Below are 27,176 nucleotides of genomic sequence, written 5' to 3' on the forward strand. Positions count from 1 at the left end.
AGACACTGCACAATGCAATACGACGAAGATGCTAGGCATCTCTTCAAACTAAAATGATAGTCACATCTCCAACTCGCAAACACTATCGACATCTTGTTTGCAGACATCGAAAGGTTACGAGATGCGAGGACTTGAGACTGAGTTGACTGAGTGATTTCATTGATTGCTAAGGATTTTTAATTATAATTAGTCGATTATTTCATTACTAGAATAAAAAGTTAACGATTTTTCCCAAACAATGCCCTCTCACTATTCACTTATTATAAATTTCATTGTGAAAATATTTCTATCACAAATAAAAACAAATGTTTGATTGAGCAGTGTATGCTAAGGAAGCGCATTTTCAGTTGTGCAGGAAAATGCTGAAATAAGACATGAGCCAAAATCATTCGCATATAAGTCCGACACCGAGTCAGCCAAAAAAAAAAATGCGCATAGGACACATGTTAATGCTGACGCTGAAGCTGACTCGCCTATAAAATAAAATCAAGGCCTTAAATAAACACCGGCTAAATTACCCCACCCCACCGGCCAAATAACCCTGCTGCTAACTCTGAAATAATTTGGCCGCTTTGCATTCCTTTGTAAAATGTCAAAATTCAGGTATAAGTAATTGCTCTACCTATCATTTTCAGTTTACTGTACAAGAAAGTCAAATCAATGCTAGGCTACACCTGCCAGCGTTGAGAGAGTGCAGAAATTATGTCGCCAGTTTCGAGCTACAGCTCGCTTCCTAAAAAAAGCGGCCAAATTACCCCATCCTCCTCGATGCTGCCCCCACACCGCACCTTGGCTTACCTACATAGACTCTCGTTCCTAGAAGGAATAAGTGGTGAGCGCCTGAACGGTATGCTGCGCCGCAGCACACCCGACTTAGATTCTCGTCCCTAGGTGGCAGTACCATAAACGCCTGATAGGTATGCTGTACCGCAACGCAGCCCAAGCTTCGATTCTCGTCACAAGATGGCAGCAGCGTTGAGCGCCTAAGAAGCATGCTGTCCCGCAGTGCTTTACGAGCGCCTGAACGGTATGCTGTCCCGCAATGCTTCAACCGACCGGCCGGCTCGGCCAGGGTAACATACGGCTCGGCGGCCGCGCGGCGCCAGCGCTCGCAATTCCTCGCTCTGTGTAATGTTGAATCCCACGGTGCAGGGTTGAGGTAAGCGACGGCACTGCCCATCTGGTCTTATCAGTCATGATAACCGATAGGTATCTATGATAGATTCGCTGCGTATCGGTCTTGCACCCTCCATATCCGCCCGAACATTCAATGAAAATGTCGTTTGCATAGAGGATTAGATTCTCTGTTCAGGATAGGTTACGGTCCGGACGCACCTTGTTACAGCTAAATAAGTAGACATAAGCCTTAATCGTTTTTGGCTGAGCACAACCCTTTTGAGTTTGACTCATTCCTTTTACTATTGGGAATGCCTTTCAGAATGTTTTTTCTTCTTCTTCTAAACAAACATATTTATATCTCCAGCCTTTTAGCTCACGTATGGGCGCTGTATCCATTTCTTTGCTGTGGATGTTTTTGGTTATACACATAAGAAAACTCGACTTCATTTCTAGTTATTTATCTCTTCGGTATCTGATACGAGACTTATAGCATAGTGCATGCTACTTGTGTAGACTTTATTAGTTTATTATTTGTACCATTTTTCCGTTATTGGTGTACGTTTGACATAGCAAACGAGTGAAAGCGGCTTTTCGGGAGAAAATACGACAAAATGCCAACAGACATTAACACGTATTACATGTATTTTAGTCAGCCCGCACCAAACAGAAGACAAGCTGCACCTCCCACTAACCGTATCAAGATGTACGTTCAAAACAGTTGCCTTGGAACAATAGTTCCAGGAGGGCCTGGTTTTTCTAAACATTTCCACCGAAATTCCGTTAACATTCTATCGCACGAGAATAATAAATTGTGGTCAAAGTCCGCCACCGCGCCGGTGTAATCATATCAAATGAAACAAACCGTTTCAATGTGAGCTGCATGCGGTGCTATAGTTCGTTTTTCTTAAGTTTGCCCCTCACTGTAAACGTCGTTTTGAACACAGCACGAGAATTGCTAGCTGAATTACTGAGAAAACTGGTTGGCGCACATTGATTTCACCAGATTTCACAGACGATCAATTTCATCAAATTTGTTTACTATTTCACAGACTCATAGCTCGTAGTTGCCCATACCTACAGTTCCACAGTGATAGACGACTTCTCAGGAATTATGTCTGAACTATTTTATAAATTGCACGGCGTTTAACATTAACGTTACATCGTCTGTGCTCAAAACTTATTTTGAAAATATTATTCATATCTCCAATACATTGTGCGCCAACCAGTTTTCTCAGTAATTCAGCTAGCAATTCTCGTGCTGTGTTCAAGAAGACGTTTACAGTGAGGGGCAAACTTAAGAAAAACGAACTATATCACCTTCAATACACACCAAAACACTACTAAGCATATTGTGCCGCACATATTGCTTGTTATTACTGGCTGTTATCTCACAGAACATCTCCACAATGAATTTTGGTATTTTTCGGAACTGACGTTTTTCACGGTGTTGGACGGTCATCTGGACCTCAAATTTTCAAACAAGAAAATGGTCCACAACATTAACGACTGCTCAGACCAAGCAGCCTGCTAGTCATCCTTCAGTTCGCCATACTCGCAGTTCAACACGGTACACAACAGCCTCTAATGGCATCCATACTAGCATGCCTAACTTGCATTTCATTTCCCGAAACAAAATAATCGTCTGAAGCCAACACAGCTAACCATTGCAATTGCTGAAACTAACCAAAGTACAGTGCACAAAAATGGAAGAACTCCACCTTTCAAACCAATTATTATCAGTTGTCATAAGAGCAAACACACATCACCCACTGCTGACCGCTGACCGAAAACTGGCCACTGTCGCGGACCTACTCGGTCCCGTTGGCCGTGGTCTGTCTTGTCAGATAGTTCAGGTCGTCGTCGATCCCCCAAAAGTCACCGGTGTGGAGCAGTGTGCGGCTGGTCCCGTCCGAAGGCGTATGTTCGGATGCTCTCTTCAGGCAACCACCATCATATCGAGAGAGGTGCCACAAGCCATCTGTGCTCGCTCCACTGTGCCCGGGGCGTCTGGAAACAAGACAGGATGTTACACAACACTGCCGACAAGAGAGCGCCAGAAACTAAATAGGTAGGCATTATCTCCTTTCTTTTTCCAAACAAAATTGGTTCACCTGTAGCTACATCTACTATGAATACATCCTTCAAATCCCAATGAATAGCTACAGGCACATCTCGTCGGATTATTGTCCAGATGCATCCCATTACGTACCGAAGTCGAACCAGGCGGCGTCTCCGGCGTCGTTCCTGGCGCTGGCCACAGCCTCTCTCAGTGCGAACAGACACGCGCTGGTCATACACAGAGGCGGCTCGCCGGTGGCTGAAAATACACATATACTGGTCATACAGAGAGCTGGCCAAACGGATAGCGCTGGTCATACAGACTGGCGGCTTGTCGGTAACAGCGAACGGACACACACAATCACATTCACAAAGACTGGACAACCAATGTTTCAGGGTGTTAAGGCGATATAATAACAATAATGCCGTTTATTTCACACCATCATTGGTGCATACAAGACCCAGCGTTCCACCAATGAAGTACCGTTATACATCCGTACCTTTGGAGTTGAACACGCCAATGTCGTTCTTGTTGTTCTTCAAGAATTTCACTCTGAAGTCACGAGGGATGTCCTTCAACGTTGGTACGTAGTAGTTCTGAAAATGGAGATCAAAGAAGACATGAAAATCATACATCCTTTCAGCGAACAAATAAATCCATATTTAGCCCCACTGTAATTTATCCAGACCAATACAATTTTATATTTTCAAAACAAATGAAATGTCCTTACCTCCATTAATGTTGAACATTCCCAAAAGGAAAATGTTGTGCCATAAAACAGCTACATATTTGCACGAGACACTGTGAATCCCCTTTCGATTCCGATAAAAATACCACCGTCAATGCCAGCGACCATTCCCGTGCTCTTTCCACCCCTCCCCCCCCCCCCACTGACCCAGGTACGGTTGGTGAGCCGTTTCCCGGTGTCCGGATGGAAGCGGTGGCGTTCGGTCATGAACAGGCCCAGTCCCATGACGAACGCTCCCTCTGCCTGTCCAATGTCGACCCAGGGCGACAGTGACTGTCCGGCATCCTCATAGAGGTCGACGCGTCGGACGCAGTTCTCCCCAGTGAGCACGTCCAGCTCGAGTTCCACAGCCGTCAGACCGAACACGTTGTAGGTCTCCGGGCGGCGGCGGGAGCTGGCAGCAGAGCAGAGCGGCGTTAGGGAGGACAAAGCAGTGGTTAGTGACGTTAGAGACAGCTGAACGAGGTCCGAGAGAGGAGTAACCAGCATAAAAAGGGAGAAAGGAACGGAGGGAGATCGGGTGATACAAGAACGGAACGATAAATCAAGGGACTGATGAATTCAAATTGTAAGTGCAACAAGACATGAAAACACAGAGTAGAGCGAGGTGTGAACACAATAAGTAAGGTTTGACATATCGTCAAAGTAATGTTAGAGTTTATCATTCAACAGAAGAAAGAAGTTTCTTTCAATACTGATTGTGTACGTCTGCTCTGTAGCAGCAGACAGCGCTGAGAGGCGATCCCTTACGCGGAGTGGGCGCTGAGGTTGACTCCCGCTCCGGAGGCGCTGGTCACCACCTGAATCCAGGCTTTGTCCTCGCCTTGGAACGGCTTAAGACGCAGCTTCAGCTCCTGACACGCGTCCCGCACCGCCTGTGAGCCCAGGGCACAGTGTCACAGGAGTCAAATACGAGTCACACACCAACCACTGAGATCACCGGTCGGTCACAACTCAGATCACTGAGGTCACACGCGTCACACTTAACACATGTTACATGTTATTATTATCACATATGAGCCACATTCACGAATCACTTGAAGCAGGTAGGAGATGCACAAAGAGCAGACCGCACGGATCACTCTCGCTACAAGGGCCACGACCCATTACCGTGACAAGCCACAAGGACCGATATCTAAGAACGCTCTGTTCCTTTACTAAGCACCAGGTTCCAGATCTAGGCCCGCCCTGTTTCTATGCCGGCCGCCAGGACCGATATCTAGCCATGCTCGTTTTTTGGGCCTCCAATACCGGTATCTCACGACTCACCATGCAGGACATCTCGCTGCCGATGCTGCCGCCGGTGGGGGAGGCGTTGGGGCTGATGAGGTTGTCAGACGGCTTGACCGACACCATGTCCAGCGAGACGCCCAGCTCGTGGGCGCACACCTGCGCCACCTGGAGGCCGAAACGGGAAACGAATTATCACTGGTGCACAGGAGTCAGGAACTATGCTGCTGCCGCCTGGCATGATACGACTCGCATGACACGTATAAGGATCAGTACGCTCTCTTTGCAATACGATTGCAAGCTTTATAATTCAGTCTTTGACCAATCTCTATTCATCCATAGAGACTACACATACCTTGGTGTTGAGTCCCTGGCCCATCTCTATGCCTCCCACGGAGACGGCCACCGTGCCATCCAGGTCGTATATGGAGACCAGCGCCGGGTATTTGGCCCACAGGTGGACCGGGTAGCGGAGCGGCACCAGAGACAGGGCACGCTTCTTCCAGCGGTTCGCCTGGGGGGGGGGGGGGGGCGTCAGTCAAGGAGTTGAGCACAGCAGTGAGGGACGACGACGTCTTAATGCCTAGGTCTCGCTCGATCTACAATAATTCCATCAAGCTTTAATGATAAACTAGCCAATAAGTATTTTATTCAAATTAAGTTTAACTTTAATCGTTGCACATGCCGCTCACCTGGTTGAAGGCGGCGATGTCGGCCTTTCGCTGCTGGATCTGTCCCTCAGTGAACATTTCGTCGATCATCTGGGTGAAGACGGCATGGTCCGCCTCATCGCTTGCGCTGAGTCTGTGGTGGAGAGCGGGTCATTCGTCAATCCAAGAGCCGAGTAGGGCGAGGTAAACAATCAGCAGGTGACACGGTCCATCGCTGCTTACGTACACCAACAAATGTAACTCCCACGCTGTAAAGCGACGACCAATTAGCTTCACTCACGCGAACTTGGTGTCCGGCTTGAAGAAGTTGGCCTTGCGGACCTCCCACGGGTCCAGCTTCAGCTCGTGAGCGATCCTCTGCATCACATTCTCAATACCAGCCACACCTTGGGTGGTGCCTGAGGACACATGAGGACATCAGGAATGCTGTATGTAAAAAAGTTCTCAGTAGAACACCACAAACGATACACAACAACGAACAACAACAACGAACACCACAACAGCTTTCCACCAACCAAAATGTAACAAATTACGATACACATCCCTTTGGTATGCGGTTAGCTACACGGCAGACAGACGTTACCATGCATCATATCAAATTACAATGTGGCCTAATAACAATCTTCTAGTATATGTCATCAACATCCAAACACCTTCCGCACACCCCGCCACTCGTTTCGCTTTCACGAAACCTACCTGGGCTGCGGCACCAGGTGTTGGCCGCCAGGTCGGTGTTGACGTGTCCCGGAACCACGGTCCAGTTGGTCGCCTGGTACACATTCTGAGCCATCGACACAGCTGAGAAGGTGGTGGTGGCAGACGAGGCGAACCCGGCGTCACACAAGTAGCGCATCTTCAGGCCCTGCACCTTGCCCGTCTCGTCCACACCAGCCTGCAAAAGGATGTGGAGCGAGAGTGAAACTGAGTACGCTTTACGTCCAATAAAATTCGTCAACAGCGACTATTAAGTAGCATTGTTGCAGCTTTGCTGGAGGAAAAGCAGCCCAACGAAAGAAATTAAAAAAAAAACAAGTAAGAAAAAAATTAACTGAGAATGACGCCCTATATTATACTCCAGGTGTTCACAAGATGGAGCAGCAGCCACCCGCCATACATACCCGACCAGGTATTACAGCCATTTACCTTATACTCGACCAGGTAGGGCAGTCGTCCTCCGAACATCTCCATGTTGGCCTCCACGTCGAGCACGATGCGCACGGGACGGTTGAGTTTGACGGCGGCCAGAGCCGCGCCCGCTGCGACCGTGGTCGGGTAAGCCAGCTTCCCACCGTAGGCACCGCCCAGTCGACGAACGGAGACGTTAATCCTGGAAATTAAACATATTTAAACGAAATGGATCACCAACGAACCGATGAATGAATGAAGTCAACACGAGCAAGACGGATTGCGGCTGAAATGCATCAGGTAAGCAATTGAGCAACGATAAAGAGGATGATTCGTTTCAGACAATAATAGTTTATCACGAGTGTAAATACTAGCGTCTTAAACTTCAAACTAGATATGTCGTCTACGATGCTTATCATATCTCAAATTCCTTGTCAACTGCGCGGTTTTTGCCACAGTTTGTTCTTACTTGTGTGCGGGCATTTTGAGGACCTTGGCCACCGTGTGGTGGGTGTCTCGGATGTCCTGGGTGGCGCTGAAGAGGTCCAGCTGGTCGTCCTCCCTCGGCACAGCGCGCACCGTCTGCGTCTCCATGTAGAAGTGGTATTGACCACCGATCTGGAACTCACCACTCAGCTGGCGAGGCGCCGCGGCGATCGCCTCTGCGGGGGACGGAGGGAGGGCAAAGGTCAGAATAGAGAAGCAGTATGCAATGATAGCATAAATTACATGTAAACGTATTATAATATAAGGCATAATTAACCGTGCATGTCAACTGTTTCTATCGTATCTAACATACCGTAAAGTGGGGCTATTTGAGACAGTGGGGCTATTTGAGACAGTATTTAAAATCGCTATAAAATGAAGATCGTTTGATTTTTATGTGATATTTTTGCTCAGGAAGGTGTGGAATCGAACAGCAATTCGCCTGAGCAAAAATTAAGCATAAATTTCAAACGGTTTTTATTTTATAACAATTTTAAATACTGTCTCAAATAGCCCCACTGTCTCAAATAGCCCCACCTTACGGTAGCTACAAAGTCACATTTCAACAGACAAACTTCATGGACCATCTGGCGGCACCGACTGCCACCCAGCCGGTCAGGTCAGGTTTCCCTTTAACAAGTCATGTCAGGCCAGGTCACCGTCCTTACCGTCCACGTTCTCTCCCGTGTTTATCTCCAGATGCATCATCGTGTCTGGTTTGATTTCCTGACCATCTGCGATGGCCTCTTTGATGGTCAGAATCGGTCGCTGTACGTCCTCGTACTGGACTGTGACCAGTGCTGCCGCCCGGCGGGCAATCTCGGGACTATCGGCCACCACTCCGATCGGCTGACCGCAGTACTTGACTTTGTCCGAAACAAACAGCTGCGGGCAGGAAGACGAGAGGCGAGAGCGTTATGGAAGTGCTCAGGGACAACAGGAAGGTCTGCAGAATGCACACATGCAAAATGAATGCGTTGATAGATTGCACAACATCACCTTGTTGCAGCATATTATGCAAAACAAACGAGAAGTCAGAGAGATAGCTATCTGGCACAAAGCATAAGGCTGGGAATTAGTTCAGGTCTACGTATCAGAGCCATTACCTCCTCCGGGTTCTTGTCACCCTTGATGTTGTTGGTTCCATCGACATCCTTGGCTGAGAAGAACCCTCTCACTCCATCGAGCGCCTAGAGCAGAATATAGGATTCAGTTAACATTAAATTATTTAGGGGAAAAAAGCAAATCACGAAACATGTATTTGATCGTTTTAAACGTTTCAGTGCCGATGCTCTGTTCAGTTCAGCTTGAATATCGTACAATCATCACATCATAACACGTAGTAGTCATTCAACACTAGAAATGGGGTATAACGTCCAACAAAGTTCAGCACATCTGGTGCCTTGCTTTCTCCGTCCTCGCCTACCCACGCATCAGACGATGCGCCGCCAGGTCACCGAGGTCACTCACCAGAGCGGCCGAGGCGTCCACACCCTTCAGCTTGGCCTTGGCCACGGTGCTGATGACGAACGCGCCGTGCAGCTCGTCAGATAGTGCCTCCTGATCGTTGATGTATTCCGCCTCGCCTGTCGACCACACACATTCGTTAGAGTGCGTGTTACGGTATAACGCTTCGGACTGTATGCGTTACGTGGCGGCTTGACTCTTGACAGAATCGTTTGAGAAGGCTACAAAGCAGGAGTTATGGGCCAGACAAACTTGAGTTCGTGAGCCTTTTAGAGATATTATTGGTGAAGGACGGAAACAACGAAAGGTACTCGATGAATCGATTGTGGTGGACAAAATACCTACTTAGTGATGTTAATAGGACGTAAGAGTTAACATATTTTAGAAATCACGTAACAGCGTGAGTGTTGATAAGCTGTTCCTCAGTCAGAACTACTTACCGGCGGTCTGCGCCTGCGCCTCGAGCTTGGGTACCGGCTGGTTGACGGGCCACAGGTCCTTGTCGGTGTCGAACTTCTGTGAGCCCACCACCGGCGGTCGGGTGATGTCCTCGCCCCCAGAGCGGAGGTGCTCCGGCAGCCGGTCACCGAGCGTGTACAGAATCACCTGGTGTGTGGGAAAATGCATCAGATTAACAGTCAGACAAGGGCAATCTTTCTTTGTTTGCATGTTTACGTCGCATTTACAACGGTAAAACGTAAATTTATAACGATTATAACGCATTCCATTTATTTTCAACGAAACTTTAAGTAAGTATGTGGAATACTAACCCAATAGTGCGATTGATGGATGATATATTCACTCATCACTATCTTTGGGACCCGAGCAAAGTATTATTGGACCCCTGCACTCAGTACATGACCTCCATATTCTGACTTCCGTCCACCCTCTGAGCCGCCCCACATTCTGACCAGTTTGACGTCTGCCCCCATCTGACCCTCTAAAATCTAAAATCTAATATCTGACCCGCCCCCTCTGACCTTGTAGAGGAGGCTGGTGGTGAGACTGGCGCGGTATTCGGTCGCCGACAGCTCTGGGTCAGCGTCAGGAACCACCTCTGCTTGTAACGCCGCCAGTGCGCCGCTAACCGTGGCGGCGTCCAGCAGACTTTTACCCGTGAGGAATTCCTCGGTAGCAGACGCGTGCACCTGAGAAGAATGATGTCAGAGTGACGCATCAGCAGGCAGCGACACAAAGAAAAGTAAGCGGAGACAGAACAAATGTTTGCAAAGACGGACACACAAAGACGTGATGTGATACTATGTGGACAGTGGACACACCAACATACTAATATTTACACACATACAACACTACAGTTTCTGTATTTACACACGGTAATGGGATTACGTGAAAACCAAGACAACTAGTTTACATTCTTAATTGGCACTTCGGTGCTTATTGAAAGGCTATAGAAGGCGAGGGTTCGATAAGTAGAGCTGAAGGTTGCAGCCTTCATCCTATATTTAGCGCGTACTTCAAATCAACTTCACGATTCCTGACCTTCAGCTATAAGGTTCGGTGCTTTTTGTCAGTTTATTCGGTCAGTTATCTCAAGTAGAAAATCATAGCTATACATACACCTTCCGGGCCGGTTTGGGACCGTCAAAAGGCCATACTCAGTACTCACAAACGTCTTGCTGATGCCACCGAACAGAAGGGTGGGTTTCTCCGTGATAGTCATCGTGTCCTTGTTGACCGGCAACAGGAAAGCAGCGTTCACATAGGCGTGGGCGCTGACGGCGCGGGGCGTGACCTGCCAACACGGACGGCGGTGTGGTCAGACCCTCGGCAGCACAGCGACGCGCTTTAGGTGTCACTGTTTCACCTCAGGGGGAAAAAAAGCGAAATCAGGGCAGTTTAAGACAGGACGTTGCAAAATCGTACCTATGCTACAATAAATACCAACGATTGCTGATTTAAATGGCAACTAGCACCCACGGGCAGACTGCTTATTGCATGTATGTAGCATGAAAATATATAAATATCTAAGTCTAAACACACCGGAGAGTCCACATCAGCGTCTAGTGCCTACCTTGTACGTCTTGAAGATGTAGTTGTCGTCGAGGGCCGGCAGCTTCAGGGAGACGATGACCTTGCGGTTCATGTCGATCTTGAAGAGGGTTTCTACATCCATCTCCTCAGCAGCTCCCTGTGCGTCCGCTATAACAGGGAGAGGGAGTACATCGCGGGTTAGGGAGCACAGGAGACAGGTCAATGGAAAAGACTATGAAAGGAAGCACACTACTTGCCCAATCGACATTTCACACTGAAGGAGTAAAACGGCCGTTGATCACGCAACACATGGACACTTGCCACCAGGGCCTATTGTGTAGAACCCTTCCTTTTCACTGGGCCATGGAACAACCGTTCCAACAAGCACCAGCTGCTTCCCAGGTCCCGGGCTAATTATTTTCATTTTTCAGTATTTTATAGACGGGCGTCCCATCCACCAACCCACATAAGGGACATAATATATCGACCTCCTATCGACCATCCGCCACTCACCGACCACAATTTTGGCGCGGGCGGCTGTCAAAAGAAGGAACACGTCCGACGGGAACTCGCGGTGCGCGTGCTTGATCATCAGGTTGCCGGCCCAGCTGCCCATGTTCCTAACAGGCGTGTTAGCCACCAAAAGAAGGTGGGAGGCCATCTGACGACAGTGAGCGAACCCGGCGGTCGGCGCCAGAAGCTGTAGTTCCTCGATCAGCCGCGAGAGGGTTACAGCGCCGCCGAATGTGGCCGCCTCGGCCGTCTTAGAGACAGCGTGCAGCTCAGGCACTTTGAGTGTTGAGATGTACGAGTCGAATGGTCCGTCATGCTTGTAGACGCCTGCCAGTCAGAGACGGGGTGGTTAGGGGGAGGGGTAGCAGTGGCCCTCAGCGTCTACAGCGGCTATTGAAAGCCAGGGTCAGCGGGGCAGACGCGCGGGCACGGCCTCATCATAAGAACCGAGACGTAAGCAGCACGGATGGTCATGGCCGTAAACAGCAACACCCATCACATGACGACATTATTGACTATACACTGGACCTGGATGGTTTGGTTCTGGAGACTATCAAAGCTCGCCGTCACGACCAGCTCCATAGTTTACAGCGCTAGAACGTTCGAGATCTGGTTAACTAAGTCACTCTGCCAGTCATTTAACCAAGCGTTGGAAGATTGCAAGATGTTTGCCGTTACCGATAGATACGCTATCGGTACTGGGCTACGAGAACGGAGATATAGGTAGCAGTATCGGTAACGGACCCTATTGCTTACGATAGAATCCGGTCGCAAACATCGCTTAGTAGTCAGTATTCAGTATTCCGTGCCTAGACATTATAGCTGATCGGTGACTTTATCACGTTTCATTGACCTAACCGAGATATCTTACTGTCACACAACTGAGCCCGGAATCGGACTTTTTTTGTTCCGTTTGTAATTAACCCCCACAGCTGTCAACCTAGTCGAACGGAGAGTTAGCCTTCAATCCAGGCCTTTACAGTCCAAACACCTGACTGCTCGTTACAGCAACTGTCATTTGAGAGCATTAGCCTGACCTTTCTGTAGTTATCAATACCCCACGGCATGCAGCGTGAGCTGTGAACCCACCAGAGCCGGTGTTTCCTGTCACCAGTCTCAGTGTCCTGCCGCGCGGCACGGCTGCCATGGCCGCGTACAGCTTGGCCAGGCTCTCAGGGAGCGCCCACTGCGCCTCCCCAGAGGACATGGGCAGCGCGCGGGGACAGCCGGCGCACCGCCCGCCGCCCCCGCCGCCGCCACAGGCGCCACCCGACTGAGACTTGCAGCCGGCCGCCTCCTGTGCACGAGAGAGAGGCACCGTCAGTCGGGGAGGCTTTACGAGGACGATATTAAAGTCCAGGTAAAAAGCAGACAATTACAGTAGGACAGGGAGGGAAATTTTAAAAGGTTGCATAGACCATTCTAAGCCCAGGAACAATATGTTTCGGTGAGCTCGCGTGAACTTCAGAGTACTGGCGCTATGAAAGGGCGAATTCCACGCGATTTGATAACAAGAGTCGCGTGGACTGTGGAGTAGAGAGATTGATAATATCGTATCCGGGGCGCGGGGTATATTGACACTTCTCTGAGGCCATTGATAACGGTAACAGCGCCACGTTATGAAAGCACCTAAGTTCCTAGCGGTCACCATTATGTGGCGATATGAATGAGATACGATACACATAATGCACTCGTTTCGTACCATTGATTAAAGTATCAGTAGGGACATGCATTTTTTATCCAACTATACGAACCCGTGTCCGAGTTACAGAATAACTTAAAACTTAAAAGCTTTAGGTACGAAAGCCGAAAATCAGCCCAGCAGCGATGAGGACGTCAAACGGCGTTCAATTACATCAAGCACGGTAAACTGTCAATTAAATCAAATTTCACACGGACGCGGTCACGCAGCGCCCTCCTAGACCCAATTATGCAGCAGCCAAACCAAATATCCAGTAAATGGCAATAGCAAAGCTGCGTCATACTAATTGGCTCACCTCGATATCTTTGACCATATCCTTGGTCTTTTGATCGGCGTCAGCTCCGAACGTTTTGAAGGCGTCCAGGATGGGCCGGTAGCCGGTGCAGCGGCAGAGGTTGCCGTCCATGGCCTGTTCGACGTCCTCCTTCGTCAGCGTGTCCCGCGACTCCAGCAGACTGTGGAAGGCGGTGACGGAAGAGATGTGTCAGAGCGACAGCAGCTGGGTGATACTGTATACAATACTAGTTAGAGATACCAATGGGTAGACAGTTGCATATCGGATACGAATGCAATGAAGCGCTGGAAATGGTACCTTTCGTTTATGCTCAAAGCATAACAGGAGGGCGAGGAATAGCCAATGAGTCGCAGTTTTCGAACAAAAGCTTGGCGGAACGATCATACACCTGCCTAGTGCAGTCAACCACGACCAACCGTGACGACCAACATTAACCATGTGAATGTTTCCACCATGCGATCCGCTGTTTACCTGTACATGGGCATGACCATTCCTGGACTGCAGTAGCCGCACTGAGCGTAATTACTGGTCCATTACCTGTACATGGACATGACCATTCCTGGACTGCAGTAGCCACACTGGGTGTAATTACTGGTCCATTACCTGTACATGGACATGACCATTCCTGGGCTGCAGTAGCCGCACTGAGCGTAATTACTGGTCCATTACCTGTACATGGACATGACCATTCCTGGGCTGCAGTGGCCGCACTGAGCGTAATTACTGGTCCATTACCTGTACATGGACATGACCATTCCTGGACTGCAGTAGCCGCACTGTGTTCCGTTCAGCTGTGCCAGTCGCACCTGGATGGGGTGGTAGCCGTTCTTGCGGTCACCGATCGCCTCCACGGTCTTCACCTGCGATCAGTGACATTGAGACGTGTCAACAATTAAACGACATATTGTAAAGAGGTAAACAAAAACGACGAAGGTGGTGAGAAAAGGAACGTTTAGGCGACGTTAGGTTTAAGAAAAATAAGTCACCAAAAATCTCATTGAAGAACTTAAGTGCAAAAAATGAGTGACTGCCAAAATGAAATAAATACATAAATACTATTTCGGTAAGAAAAATTCGGTTGCGCGGTCTGGCAAAGGCTCTCGTTACCTGCCAGTCCTGACAGACGTGCAGCGGCACCAGGCACGAGTTGACCGCCTTGGTTTTCATCACGCCGGTCGTCGGGTCGGGCACCCTCACCGACACCACGCAGGCGCCGCAGCCGCCCTCGCGGCACATGGTCTTTGTGCCGGGCAGGCGGCGGGTGAAGCGCAGGTAGTCGGCCAGTGAGGTGGTGGCTGATACGTCCCCCGAGGCGCCGTCCGGGGATAGACGGTGTAGCACTGAGGGTGCAGGGTCAGAGTGAGGTCAGGTTGGGGTCGGTTTGTGTCAGGTGAGAGGTCAAGTCACGGTCAGGTCAGGGTCAGAAGTCAGGGTGAAGTCAGGGTGAAGCCAGACAAGTGTGAGGTCAGGGTCAGATCAGGGTTAGGTCAGGGTAAGGTCAAGTGAAGTTAGGGCGAAGTCAGGGTGAAGTCAGGGTAAGGTCAAGTGAAGTTAGGGCGAAGTCAGGGTGAAGTCAGAGTGAAGTCAGGGTGAAGTCAGGGTGAAGTCAGGGTGAAGTCAGGGTGAGGTCAGGCTCAGGGTGAAGTCAGGATGAGGTCGGGGTAAGGGCAGGGGAGGTCAGAGTCACGCCAGGGTCCTGGTCATCTTAGAGCCAGGTCAGGTTCAGTGAGGGTCAGGTCAGGTCATGGCATGGTTACTGGTTAGGTCAGGGCTAGAGCAGGGTTAGGACAGAGTCTGGGCAGGGTCAGATCGGGGTTACGTTGGGGTCAGGGAAGGGTCAAGACAGGGCGGGCCAGGTCGCAGGTCGTTGTCAATATTGCAGAGAATAAAGCATATTGCTTTCCTAAAAATGATAAAATAAATCAAAGATGCCATAATGAATTAGCTAATGCGACTTAACTAAAAATATCGGTGAATATCTATAACCTTTGATACCTAATGTTTACCTAATGTGCAGTTACCTAATGTTTAAGTGTTAAATGTTTGCGTATGACCTTAACGGCTGAAATAAATATAACGTGAAGTAAAATAAAACGCGAGCAGGACAGTCGGACACAAATAACGATGAGACACACGGGACACACCGACAAATACTTATTGGACCATTATCATGCCTATTGACGCAATTGTTGATAACGTCTCATCATTCACCTGCCAGGTTCTTTTGAACGATTTAGGCGGTCGTGAACCACGAATGGAGTTTTTAGTCATTACACAGTCAGGCATTCAATAAACCCGGCGGCTGAATGCATACAGTCTGCGACTCTGCTCGAAGGAGACGGTATAAAGCGGACCGAAGTAGAGCTCTTTCAGCCCACCGTCCCTCCGTATATGTTTTAGGGCCTTGGAACAGACGAGGAGCGTCCGGCCCGGCCGGTCCGCGACGTCTCTCAATATACCCTGCCGGCCGGCTCGCCCGACTGGCCTTGAAGACATCCCTCGCGCCGCCGCATAGCACCATGGCATTATGCCGCGCCCGGGGCTATCACAGTGACTCGCAGATTCACAGGCTGGCAACTCGGACAGGACAATCACTTCAGCGGGGGGGGGGGGGAATAAGGCAATAAGACGGTCCAGGGTCTACCGAAAGCAAACAACGTGACACTGAGAACGCATGAGAGACGTGTCTACTACGGACGATGGGGGGCGGGGAGGGTGGAGTTTTTCCTCATAGGAAAGTCAGAAGCCGAGACGTTACGGATTACGAATCTGTCAGGTGCACTGACCTTTCTGCGGCTCATCGTTGATGGTGAAGGTGACGGCCGGTGACTGAACGTCAGAGGTCGGCATGGTGACCCGCTGTGCCGACGGTAGCCGAGGTCAGAGGTGATGGCCGATCAGGTCACGCGCAGGCTGACACTGAAAAATGGCGACCGTTTGTCAGTTAGACAGTCGTAGCAATATCTCAGCAGGGGTCTAGCGAGGTGACCAATACAGCGAGTGATTGAGGCACACAATGCCAATGGCGATGGACCTATACATGGGTCGTAGAACAGTCAGCGACATAAAGGCTGCGACCGTTTACTTTTATATACCGTTTTTACCCGTCAGTAGGTCTTTTCGTCCACGGCAAGACGCACTGGATTCGGCCCAGTTTCGGGACACCTCGAATCAACTTCAAATTCGCACACAACAGCATTTGGGGTGGAGCACAGCATAATCTTGGGATAGCGATAGCAACATGACCGAATTCATCGGGCAGTGCTCCAGGCTATTTGAACTAGATAAGGTCAAACAATGACCAAGGACCCTAAACCAATGACTTTATCTCGACATAGGCCATACGCTCGCTTTTCTGCGCTCGATCAGGGACCGAACGGCTGGGTCCGATATATTCGATATACATATGTATAGCCTTGAGCAAGGCTGCGGAGTCGGAGTCGGAATCGGAGTTGTCGGAGTCGGAGTCGGAGTCGGAGTCGACAAAATCTTACCGACTCTGACTCCGGAGTCGGAGTTAACGCTCCATGGCTCAACGCAATGCACGGCGCCTGTTTGATTGACGATACTGCACTCAAAATTATATTTTTTCGAAAAAAGGCAATTTTGCTGTTTTGGACGAACGTTTTCAGCGAAAGAAGCAGCAGACGGTGAATGCTCCAGAACCCGCTTTTTAATCCTGCATGTTATTTTTAATGCATATTTGCAACGCAAAACCTTGGAACGCTCAAATGGGATCGTTTCAGGCAAAATAAAAACCTCTCAATTATGAACTTTAACCCGCGCCCCGCTGGGGGGGGGGGGGCAGAATCTGCCCCCTCCCGTTTTTCGCCAACAACTTCTAAACGCGTTACGCCAGCAACATCAAACTTTCAGTACCTTATCATATATCAATTTAAGACGTTCCTGCAAATTTGAGTGAAATCCGTCGGAAATTTTTGAGAAAATGACGTTTTAGTGACGTTCATGTTCGCCATTTTCGCCTCAAAAACGGCAAAATTTCAAACGTCGCTAACATCTTCATTTTTTTAAGGAATCCAGACGTAATAAAAAGGTTATACGTGATTCTACTTTGTCTATCAAATGGCGATCTCGGTTAAAAAAAAAATAGACTTTGGCCCAATTTTTTTTCTTTAAAAAAACTAACTTTCTTTTGGAAAATAATTACCTATAAAATCCAAAATTTTGAGTGTATCGAAAAAACCGGAATATATGTCAGTGAAGTGGTCTATGTGCACCTACATACCAATTTTTAGAAGAATCGGTTCAAAAATGTGGGAGTTATTCAAAATTTTATGACGTCACGACACACACACACACACACACAGAATGTTTATTAAAACCCTCGCCCGCACATGCCATTTTCCCATCCTAGAACGCACATGGGGGGGGGGGTTGCCATCCCCCCCGCGCCATTTCGTTCCTGTTGGAGATAGAGCTTAGCGGTAAAGACCAAAAAGATTCTTTGGGAAGAGACGAATCCAATGATACCCAGTTTTACCTTCTCAGGTCAGTCATTGACCTTCCAGGTCAGGTCAAACTAAAAAATGTTGCTGTTTTGGGTCACCGTTGGATATCAAGTGCGCTACTTATCATATACCGATGACGATGCTGTTTTCTGGTGCCAAGCCAGCTAGAACCTCTTTGTCACACTACCCGACCAGATTTTTGTTGCTGAGGTCATTTCAGGTCAAGTTAGGTCAAGGTCAATTATGTGTTTGTATGTCTGTGTGTGTCTGTGTGCATACTGATGTGTGCACAGATTGTTTTTGTGTCCATATTACATGAAATCATGATCGACTCCGGAGCTTTTACCAAAAATGCAGTCAAAAAACTTCACAAAAAGTAAATTTCGCTTGCCCAAAACGCAATTATCTTGGATGACCTAGGTTGACCTTGACCTTGACATATGTACATCGTCGAACAACATGTTCCATGATAGGTGGGAGGTAAGACTGGCAAAAAAGGCCGAAATCAAGGTGTCAAAAGCTCACAAGACCCATAGCCAAAGCAAGATATTGGGTATTTGTCATATGGGTTATGGCATCACCTGAAGAATAAGGTCACATCTCCGAAACCAAAAACCACAGAAACTTGAAATTTTCAGTGGACATCAAGAAAGGATAGAGGAGCAGCTATACCAAAAATCAGCCTCCTAGCTCTAAAAATGTTGAGTTCAGAGCAGAAAGACTACCTGGGGGGGGGGGGCAACCACCCCCCCCCCCATGTGCGGGCGGGGGTAATCAACACGTATTACCAAAAAGAGAAACGTAAGTAGAAAACAAATAGTTATAAGGCGTTTCGAAAAAATAATACCAGATTGGTGCAAAAGCGCCAAGCGCTTAATTATAGGCACCTCTGTAAGGGAAATGAAATTAATTGCTGCTAATCACAACGCCGCCGCCAACCCGGTCACCGATGAGCGGTTGGGATGAATGCAGACCGCGCGCCGGCCCGCGGGGACAGCACCAAGGTCACCGATTGAAAATCAGTGAAATACGAAGGTTGATTTTAAAGAAAATCAACAATTAAAAAAAAGTTTTTTAACGTTCTAGACCTCGTACGGAAACAAGAATAGCACCATTCGATACACCGTGAAAAACTGCATCAGATAGACACCTTTTTAGGCCTTAACAACCAACTTCAAAATTTGACCTCACTTGACCCGACCTTGACCTGACGGCTGACCTCGACCTGAAATTCATCCAGAGGTGGTCCACATCACTTATTGAGTGTGCCTATTGAATTCTATGAATACAATGAGCCATAACCATGTGTCGCACATGCTCTTTTCTGTATTTTGTTTTTGGTGACCTGACCTGACCTGACCTTGACCTTCGAATGATATTGATGATATTGCATGCAACGAATATTGTCTTGGTAGCCTAAGAACACGTTTTGGGCAATCAGTCTCAGTCCATTACTCGGCAACTACGGTGCAAGGCCGATACTGTAGAAACTTGCATTTTGTACCCTTGACCTGACCTTGACCTGACCTCTGACCTACTTAAGCAAAACAAATGGGCTTTTAAGATCCGCCTTGTTGAGAGCTTTCGATTGCCGTTTTCCCAGTCTTTCTACGACCATCGGTTCGGAAGTTAGACAGGGGGGGGGGCGGAATCTGCCCCCCCCCCCCAGCAGGGCGCGTATGAATAGCCCAGCGGGGCGCGGGTTAATATCATAATATGAATTTTAATAGAACCGTCCGGAGTCGGAGTCTGAGTCGCGTTCGATTTTTGAAGCCGGAGTCGGAGTCGGAGTCACCCTACAATCCATCGACTTCGCAACCCTGTCCGATCGACCGCCTCCCGGCTGTGAAACGTTTAAACGTTAGCGGCTGTGAAAAAGCCAGCACGAGCGAGGGTTAAGCACTAAAATTATCATATTACAGTTTCCTATAATGCAGTAGCGGCGGAACACCTTCAATGAAGGGGGGGGGGCACTGCCGACTTTTGGTCCCATTCTTTCCATGCAACGCCCATAGGGCTAATGTTGAAATGCCAAAATCAAAAGGGGGGCACGGTGCCCCGGTGCCCTCCCCGTTCCGCCGCCTATGCTTTAATGTTGTGCAAGTGCAATCAGTCATTCAGTGTTGACCTATATCTGGACGAATCTTGCTCTACTTGAACCGTCTAAATTTTACAGACCTTAAGTTGCCTGTTATTTCAACAAATATCCGCCAAAATGACCTAATGTGAGATTTGGAGCTTCTGGTTTTCAGCCAAAGCACTGGGCATAAAAGTAAAAAAGGTATCGGGGATATACATTTACCTACATATGACGACGGTTGAAATAAAATATATATCTTTTTGCGATTCGATAAGTAGTCGTTTTATATCAATATAAACGGCTCGCAATAGGTCTCGGGCCTCGATTTAAAACTATTGAACACAATAAATGCAATAGCCAGCAGGCAGCAGCCACACTAACCAGGCTCACACTAACAAGTAACAACAATAGGTAGGTGAACCTTTTCACGACACCCCTGATCACGATGTGCTCATTGTTCACCGTAGATTATGTAACACCTAGGGGAGGGACGTCAACGTAGCCTCCCAATCCGGCCCCTGCGAAATGTCGAATGGGCGACCCGCATACCAGTTCCCGCATAGGTGAGTTATGTAACACAGGGTAATTATGGGCGTAAGCACGGATAATGTATCGGCCTTTAGGTATCGGCATAATCACGGTGAGCTGAACATTCGTATTAGCTCACAATAAATTATACATGTCTCTGTTGCACGCGTAACAAAACTCCAACATTCTCACGCCTCTACCCTTCCCCTTTTCGTCGGTACTCACCGTCAGAGATGTCTCACGTGGTCCCGTCGATGTCGACAGCTCGCTCGCGGTCGTCCGGTGGGCCCCTTGCGCTCCGATCCGCGACTGGCGGTCCCGTGCGCGGCGGGAGGCGAAGCGAGCATCACACCCGGCGGCCAACGAAGGACGGTGGTAGAGTGGCGGGTTTCGAGGCCACGCGCCCGGTCGGCGAGAGCTCGTAAGTGCTGATATGAAGATAAGGGAAGGGAGCTCCGTCTGTAATATCCATATTAAGCTCTTTGATTCTATCCCTAACCTCATCCACTCAACCTGCAGAAGCTACGGCTAGGGACCTAAAGCTATGCTTCATCAACGGCCCTGACGTGTTTGAATTCCGCCACTCTGACTCTTTATCAGACCGTCCAGCTAGCTCCCTGTTCACCGTCCAACGACGGCAGGCCAGGTGAGCTCTTTGATGTCGTGTATGATAGCATAAGTAGCAACATGAGTAGAACATGCAGCTCTAGTAACGCTCGCCAGCCCAGCCCCGAGGGGGCCGAAAGGGGTGTCGCAGTGGCCCCGTCGACCACTCCCCGACCGGCCCCGCCCCTCCCCTACAGACCAAACATGCCACGGTCCCCCGCAGCCCGGCTCAAGGTCACGAGGGCTGACGGGCCATTGCCGGTGGCTCCCGTACACGGCCTCTGGAGCTGGGGATGGGGGAGGGGTGGGGTTATCGACCCGGTGGCCCTCAGCAAACAGCTGATTGACGCACTGACAATGAACCGGGACCGGTGAAAGAGGTCTGATACACGGGAGGGCGTCGGCAGGAAACGATGTGCAGATAAGGAAAACAAAAACGTCACCGTTTATTCATTTATTCGGCGTGAGTGTTGCGCCTAAACGGTTCGCTTAGCCACCGGGCTCGGCTCACCGAAGCTTTGCGGCGAGCATTCACAATGAATGGTTGTGTTAGAATGTATTGCTATATTCTAGGTCAAAGGCAGGGATCGAGCGTATTGCACATCAGCACACGCTCTAAACATTGCACGTTACACTACGCTATAGAAAAATGCCCGAGACAAGACACCATTCACTCGTCATGCTATTCTCACATGATGAAGGCTTCTTTTTGGGAGGGCAATACCACGATATGCAAGGGAAAATAACGCTGCGGTAAATTCTCAAAACATGGTATAGATAATTGACACCAAAACCTTTTACCGTACGTACACCTATAGCACACTTTATGTACACAAAGTAGCACTTGCGGGCATCAGATCTATGAGCGATGTTGCACCAAACAGAGGACGAGGGACACAACAGGCAATCAATAGGCAGATATAGTCCATAACACATTCCTAGCGGGTATTATCGTCAAGCACTGCCATAGGGTCTGTAAGAAAAGATGTGCCGAGCTTCAGTACGTACCTCGAAGCCGTCCAGTGGTACCTCTTATCAGCCTCGCTGTCAAAGCAGCGCCAGGCAGAGCGGTACGTTGCATATCCATTTGTACTGAAGAACGAAAACAGAGCTGATTTAGACCTCGCCCTCATGGCTCGCCCTAGCTGGATCGGAAAGTACCCACATTGACCGTCCAGCCGACGCTCCGCTGGCGGTGCGGGCGCATAGTGTCGCCCTCTGCGCGGCTCGGTACCGTCACAGGTGGCGCTGTCGTCACTCGGCGCTCCCACAGGTGGTGCTGCGATCGCTCAGGGCTGCCTGTGGCGGCGCCACGACCTGTCGGCGGTACGCCGCTGGCGGCTGTGGCGGTGACGACGACCGGCGGCCGATGGCCGGTGCGGGAGTCTGCCCTGCCTCCTGCTCCCCTGCCCGCCAGCAGGAGGGCACGGCTCGTCGAGTGTCGAGGCGCTGCCGACGGGCAGTGGTGTCTCGGCGGCCGGCTCGGCGGTCAGTAGGTCCAGCACAGGGTACCGAGGCTCGGCCTGTATGTCCAGGTGGGCGTCCTGGGCGACCTTGACCAGCACACCCGGCACCGGGCTGCTGGTCACTGCAGGACACAGAGGGAGAGGCTGCATCAGGGACGCCGGCACACGACACTGTTCCCGGTAGACAGATAGACAGTGTCCCCGCAGTCATTGCAGGGACGTCACAGACCAGAGACAGCTGGACAGAAACGTTAACGGGATCAGATACAGTAACTATCGGGTACAGTAACTCCATATATGGGATCAGCCAGAACTCGCTGCTCTCAGTCCCAGCTATCCTTCCCGGGGAGAAGAGGGGGCACTCACCAGCCACGTCACAATCCATGCCCTGTAGGAAGGCGCGGGGCGGCAGCTGCCGGCCGGCCGTGTCCTGCACAGTCAGCAGGAAGCCCCAGCTGTCGGCTCCCAGCTGCCAGGCACGCACCGCCGAGCGAACGTCGAACGTCAGCCAGCCGTGCCGAGAGGGGGCCACCGTCAGACTGTCGACTAGCCGCGGGCCGACCGAGGGGCCGGGAGGGCCGACTGGGGTTCCTAGAGGGAGGAGGGGGCCACCGTCAGACTGTCGACTAGCCGCGGGTCGGCCGAGGGGCCGGGAGGGCCAGCTGGGTTCCAGAGAGAGGAGGGAGAGATGAGAGTAGATCAGTAGAGACTCAAGTCAGTCATGCTGTTCACTAGCTGTGGGCCTTCCGAGGGGCTGGGGGACCTCCAGGGATGGAGGAGGAACACAGTCAGATTACCTCCTGAAAACAGGGGGACACGGCTCCCGTCGAACTATTTATTAGCCTTGGCTCTCACTAGGGGCAAGAGGAGAGAGGGAGAGAGATCCTGGAGAGCGGGAGGCCGGAGGGGTCTTAGAGAACGAAAGGTGGGTGGGCTCTGGAACCCGTCAGGACCTGGATGGCTTCAGGATGAGATCAGCACACCGTCATTGTAATGGCTACTCGACGGTGATTCATGAGCTCCCGTGGTGTGGTATATAATGACTATTGTGATCTATTAGGTCCCTCTCTCCAGGGGTGTAATTTTATATCTCTTTGTGGGGGCAGATGCACCCACAATCCTGAAATATGCCCCCACAGTGATGAAAATGCACCCACAAGTTTTATGTTACAAGCGCCCTTTCGTTCGAGAGCACGGCCCCCTTCGCATGCTCTAACGGCGTCCTCCTGACAGCCTCGCGTTCCTGGATAATATAGCGTTTTTAATCATTCACTCGGCGCCCTTCTGGGAGAATGGCGCCCTTTTGACAGCACTGCGCCCTTCTCATGGTCTAACGGCGCCCTCCTGACCGTCTCGCGCCCTTATGTCTCTGTCCACCGTGCATCCCTCGACTGTTCGGCGCCCTTCTGGCCTCTCAGCGCCCCTAGACCATGTAACGTTTTTAATAGCTTGACGCCCTTCTGGGAGAGTGGCTTATGGTCTCACGGCGTCCTCGTAACCTTCTGGCGCCCCTACATACGTCCCCACCAACTTAGCGCTACTGGCTGTTTGGCGCCCTTCTGGCTTCTCAGAGCTCTTGGACCATGTATCCTTTTCAATCCCTCGGCGCCCTTTTAGGAGAATGACGCCCTTTTCATGGTCTCACGGCGCCCTTGCAACCATCTGGCGCCCCGTCCCCACCAACTTAGCGTTACTGACTGTGCGGCGCCCTTCTGACCTCTCTGCGCCCCTGGATCATATATAATTTTTAATCACTTGGCGCCCTTCTGGGAGAATGGCGCCCTTGTCATGGTCTCTCGGCGCCCTTGTAACCTTCTGGCGCCCCTACGTCCCCTAAGCGTCCTGGCGCCCCTACAGCTGGGCACCCACAATCATTTTGGGAAAATTACACCCCTGCTTCTCTCTCCTCTCTCTCTCTCTCTCTCTCTCTCTCTCTCTCTCTCTCTCTCTCTCTCTCTCTCTCTCTCTCAAAATCCTATTTAGACATCAAGCTACATGAGACTTGAGTTATGCAACTCACTTGACCACGGATTAACGTCATTCGTGACGTCATCAGACCAGGGAGTGACGCCAGCGGACCATGGTGTGACGTCACCTCCTTGATCCCAAGGAGAGACGTCGCCTCCGTCGTTCCAGGACGAATCGTGCGTCTGGTCTGAGTCGTTGGAGGCATATGCGTGGAGGGAGACTCGCACCGTCTGTTCTTCTCCAACCTGAGGCACGGAAACGAAATACTTTCGTTAAAATAGTCATAGGTACATAAACAGGAACATCGCCGAGGTTAAGCTACTAAAACATCACCGTCACAGTCATCGACGTTTAAACGTCAACCAACATTAAAACACCACATGTGTATGTGTGTACATACGGTCCAGGAAGTTTAGAATCTCGGGGCCTTCTCGGCCTCGAGTAGCGATCGGACACTGCACCGCTATACATAGACCTGCACTATTCGTCCGCCAAGCAGTCGTTGTATAGTGTTTATTATCGCGTGAAGCCGGTGTCTGGCTGCGCAGTCTGTTCCGGTCGGTTCGACTGCGTGGCCAGGGTCTAGTCGACTCACAGAGGCAGCTCGGCGACTGTCGAGTCGAACACGAGCCCCGGCCTCAGTGATACGGTGTAGGAATGTGTGTGTAATACCGATACTTTGGTCCTTACAACGGCGGCGATCTAGCGCGTGAGGAGGTGATCACCAGCTATCCTGTGACGGGATACTCGAGGTCGAGATGTACTCACGTAGACCCACGAGCGGAGTTACGATCACAATACACTTCCGCTTTACACTTAAATTACAATGATTTTTAATGGCCATGAGTTGGGCGTGTTCGTACACCCGCTTACCTGTGGGTGTGGTGGCTATATTCATGGTGTAAGTTCCAAGAACTGGGATGCTGTATGTTAGTTGATGATGCTATGCTGCTATAGCTTCCGTGTGCGTAGCTAACATGAGAACTATTTAGGTACATTTGAGGAGGACTATTAGGACTATATGTTTTCCAAGTCCACACCGAAGTATTTGCCTATTACGGACGAATTAATGTGTTTCGTCCGTGAGATCATGCAGCTAACTTCTGGCCTTTTACATACGCTCACCTTTACCGTGAAAACTTGTCACTTTATCCCTAAAGAAAAGGCATAGGTCAAGTTTATAAATTCAGGTCTGATCATCTTACCGGTGCGGCCAGTTTGTAGACCCGGAGAGTGGCCTGCTCTATGGTGACGTCATCGGGCACCGAGGGCAGAAATGACGTCAGGTTGAAATAGACGTCCATAGAGGGCGATGAACGGTCAGAGTCCTGACTCGACTCGGGTTGGTGGTCACCTGGAGACACAATCGGGTTCACGTCAGGTCACAGGTAATCGCGTGGTCACTGGTCATGATATACGAATGTAGTGCAACCGGAAACTCATTATCGATGTTTAAAGGGCTCTACAGCTGACCGGAACAAATTATGTAACCCCAATGTCACCCGATCTTTCTATAATTTCCGTCACCCTGTCACCTGTTCCTACAGTCTCAGGTGTGAACGTGACTGATGCGTCTCCCCGGCCCTACGCCACGACCTCTCCCGTCTCCTCCCCTCCGCAGCAGCCCACACGATCTCCTACTCACAGGTCGGATAGAAGCTCTGCGCCCGTTTGAGTAGGTCGCTCCGGTCGTGGTAGCGCCGACTCTGCATGCTGCTGACCAGCCGCGCCAGCTTACGCCGCTCGTCGCTGGAGAGTCGCGGCGCTTGCGGTCGGCACGGCATATCCAGAGATATTAAAATGTGGTTTAGTATCTCCTTGAGCATTCGTTGCTCCTCCGCCTGCCGCCTGGGAGGACAGATATTGGGTCAGTGTGGTCGTCACTCATCGGTTAGGTCATAAATTGGTTCTTGCCAATTTATGGCATAATAGTTATAACGAACATCGTGTTATCGTTCTAGACGATACGCGCCGGCCGAGGGGAGCGGGGGTGGTGGTACGATCCCCTTCGCCGTATCGCCCCTGATGGAGCTAGAGCGTCGCGGAAAATACGAGCATGTGCGCCGTTATGAGACGTAGCAAATGGTATCCGAATTTAAGGTTTCAGGTCAACCGGTGACCTTTAAGCTCAGGTCAGGTGACCCAACACACGGGTTCAGTTTTTCATAAATAATTTCGCAAAAAACGGCCGTAGAGCTGCTATTTTGGCATCATCGTGTTCGCCTCACTCAACGCACCAAACGGTATACTTTTTCTTCGGTTGAGGCCAACCTGAGATGTTGAACTCGGGTCAAGGTCAGGTCAGCGCCCCCAGGTCACGAAGCTGGTCAAAGAAGGTCATGTCGCATATAGCATTCGATTTTGCAGGTCTTCCTGAGTCCATTGGTGACTTTCCCGACTCGGTAGCTTAATTTGGTCGGGAGATTTTGACGACAAACTCTTATGACCCAAGTGACGTCATAAATGACGTCACGCAAGGTCAACAATGCACAAATGAAGCATCGGACCTTGCAAGGAGTGCAAGAAATCACGATTTCGCGTGCTTGAGATAGTTTGAGATCGTTCCCGGTGCTAAAATAGCAGTTTTCATTTTCCCCATTGATTTTAATGATGAGGTCACGTGACCGACCTGACCACATGTGACCTCAGAAT

At 50.0% G+C, this 27,176-nt stretch overlaps 2 protein-coding genes across 4 annotated transcripts in view; both read right to left on the reverse strand.

The window, feature by feature from the left end:
• Positions 1 to 1,743: 1,743 nt before the first annotated feature.
• On the reverse strand, positions 1,744 to 20,850 carry LOC122379428 (indole-3-acetaldehyde oxidase-like). 3 transcript variants are annotated; one of them, XM_043361643.1, is made up of 26 exons: positions 20,710 to 20,850; positions 16,194 to 16,326; positions 14,515 to 14,747; positions 14,143 to 14,267; positions 13,408 to 13,567; positions 12,500 to 12,707; positions 11,411 to 11,737; positions 10,938 to 11,065; positions 10,533 to 10,658; positions 9,886 to 10,053; positions 9,346 to 9,511; positions 8,909 to 9,024; positions 8,545 to 8,628; positions 8,107 to 8,323; positions 7,422 to 7,614; positions 6,971 to 7,154; positions 6,524 to 6,719; positions 6,108 to 6,225; positions 5,849 to 5,960; positions 5,512 to 5,670; positions 5,196 to 5,324; positions 4,677 to 4,801; positions 4,074 to 4,320; positions 3,678 to 3,774; positions 3,329 to 3,436; positions 1,744 to 3,126 (listed from the first exon to the last, which is right to left on the reverse strand). In XM_043361643.1, exons 2-26 carry the CDS (start codon positions 16,255 to 16,257, stop codon positions 3,056 to 3,058), a joined length of 3,861 nt encoding a protein of 1,286 aa, XP_043217578.1. In that variant the 5' UTR covers positions 16,258 to 16,326; positions 20,710 to 20,850; the 3' UTR covers positions 1,744 to 3,055. The 3 variants fall into 3 exon arrangements, with proteins under 3 accessions (XP_043217578.1, XP_043217580.1, XP_043217579.1); XM_043361645.1 differs by lacking the exons at positions 14,143 to 14,267; positions 14,515 to 14,747; positions 16,194 to 16,326; positions 20,710 to 20,850 and adding an exon at positions 14,011 to 14,060; XM_043361644.1 differs by lacking the exons at positions 14,143 to 14,267; positions 14,515 to 14,747; positions 16,194 to 16,326; positions 20,710 to 20,850 and adding an exon at positions 13,945 to 13,983.
• A 679-nt stretch (positions 20,851 to 21,529) lies between these two features.
• The window catches only part of LOC122379429, a 28,369-nt gene continuing 22,722 nt past the window's right edge, over positions 21,530 to 27,176 (reverse strand). Inside the window, exons 2-6 of the mRNA XM_043361646.1 lie at positions 26,170 to 26,372; positions 25,730 to 25,878; positions 24,577 to 24,769; positions 22,923 to 23,147; positions 21,530 to 22,678 (exon numbers count right to left, since the gene is read on the reverse strand). Of these exons, the coding sequence (XP_043217581.1) occupies positions 22,380 to 22,678; positions 22,923 to 23,147; positions 24,577 to 24,769; positions 25,730 to 25,878; positions 26,170 to 26,372 (1,069 nt within the window). The 3' untranslated portion in view covers positions 21,530 to 22,379. The remainder of the gene's footprint in view (positions 22,679 to 22,922; positions 23,148 to 24,576; positions 24,770 to 25,729; positions 25,879 to 26,169; positions 26,373 to 27,176) is intronic.

The sequence above is a fragment of the Amphibalanus amphitrite genome, unplaced genomic scaffold (genome assembly GCF_019059575.1).
Source record: "Amphibalanus amphitrite isolate SeventyFive unplaced genomic scaffold, NRLGWU_Aamphi_draft 000078F_arrow, whole genome shotgun sequence".
NCBI classification, from domain to species: domain Eukaryota; kingdom Metazoa; phylum Arthropoda; class Thecostraca; order Balanomorpha; family Balanidae; genus Amphibalanus; species Amphibalanus amphitrite.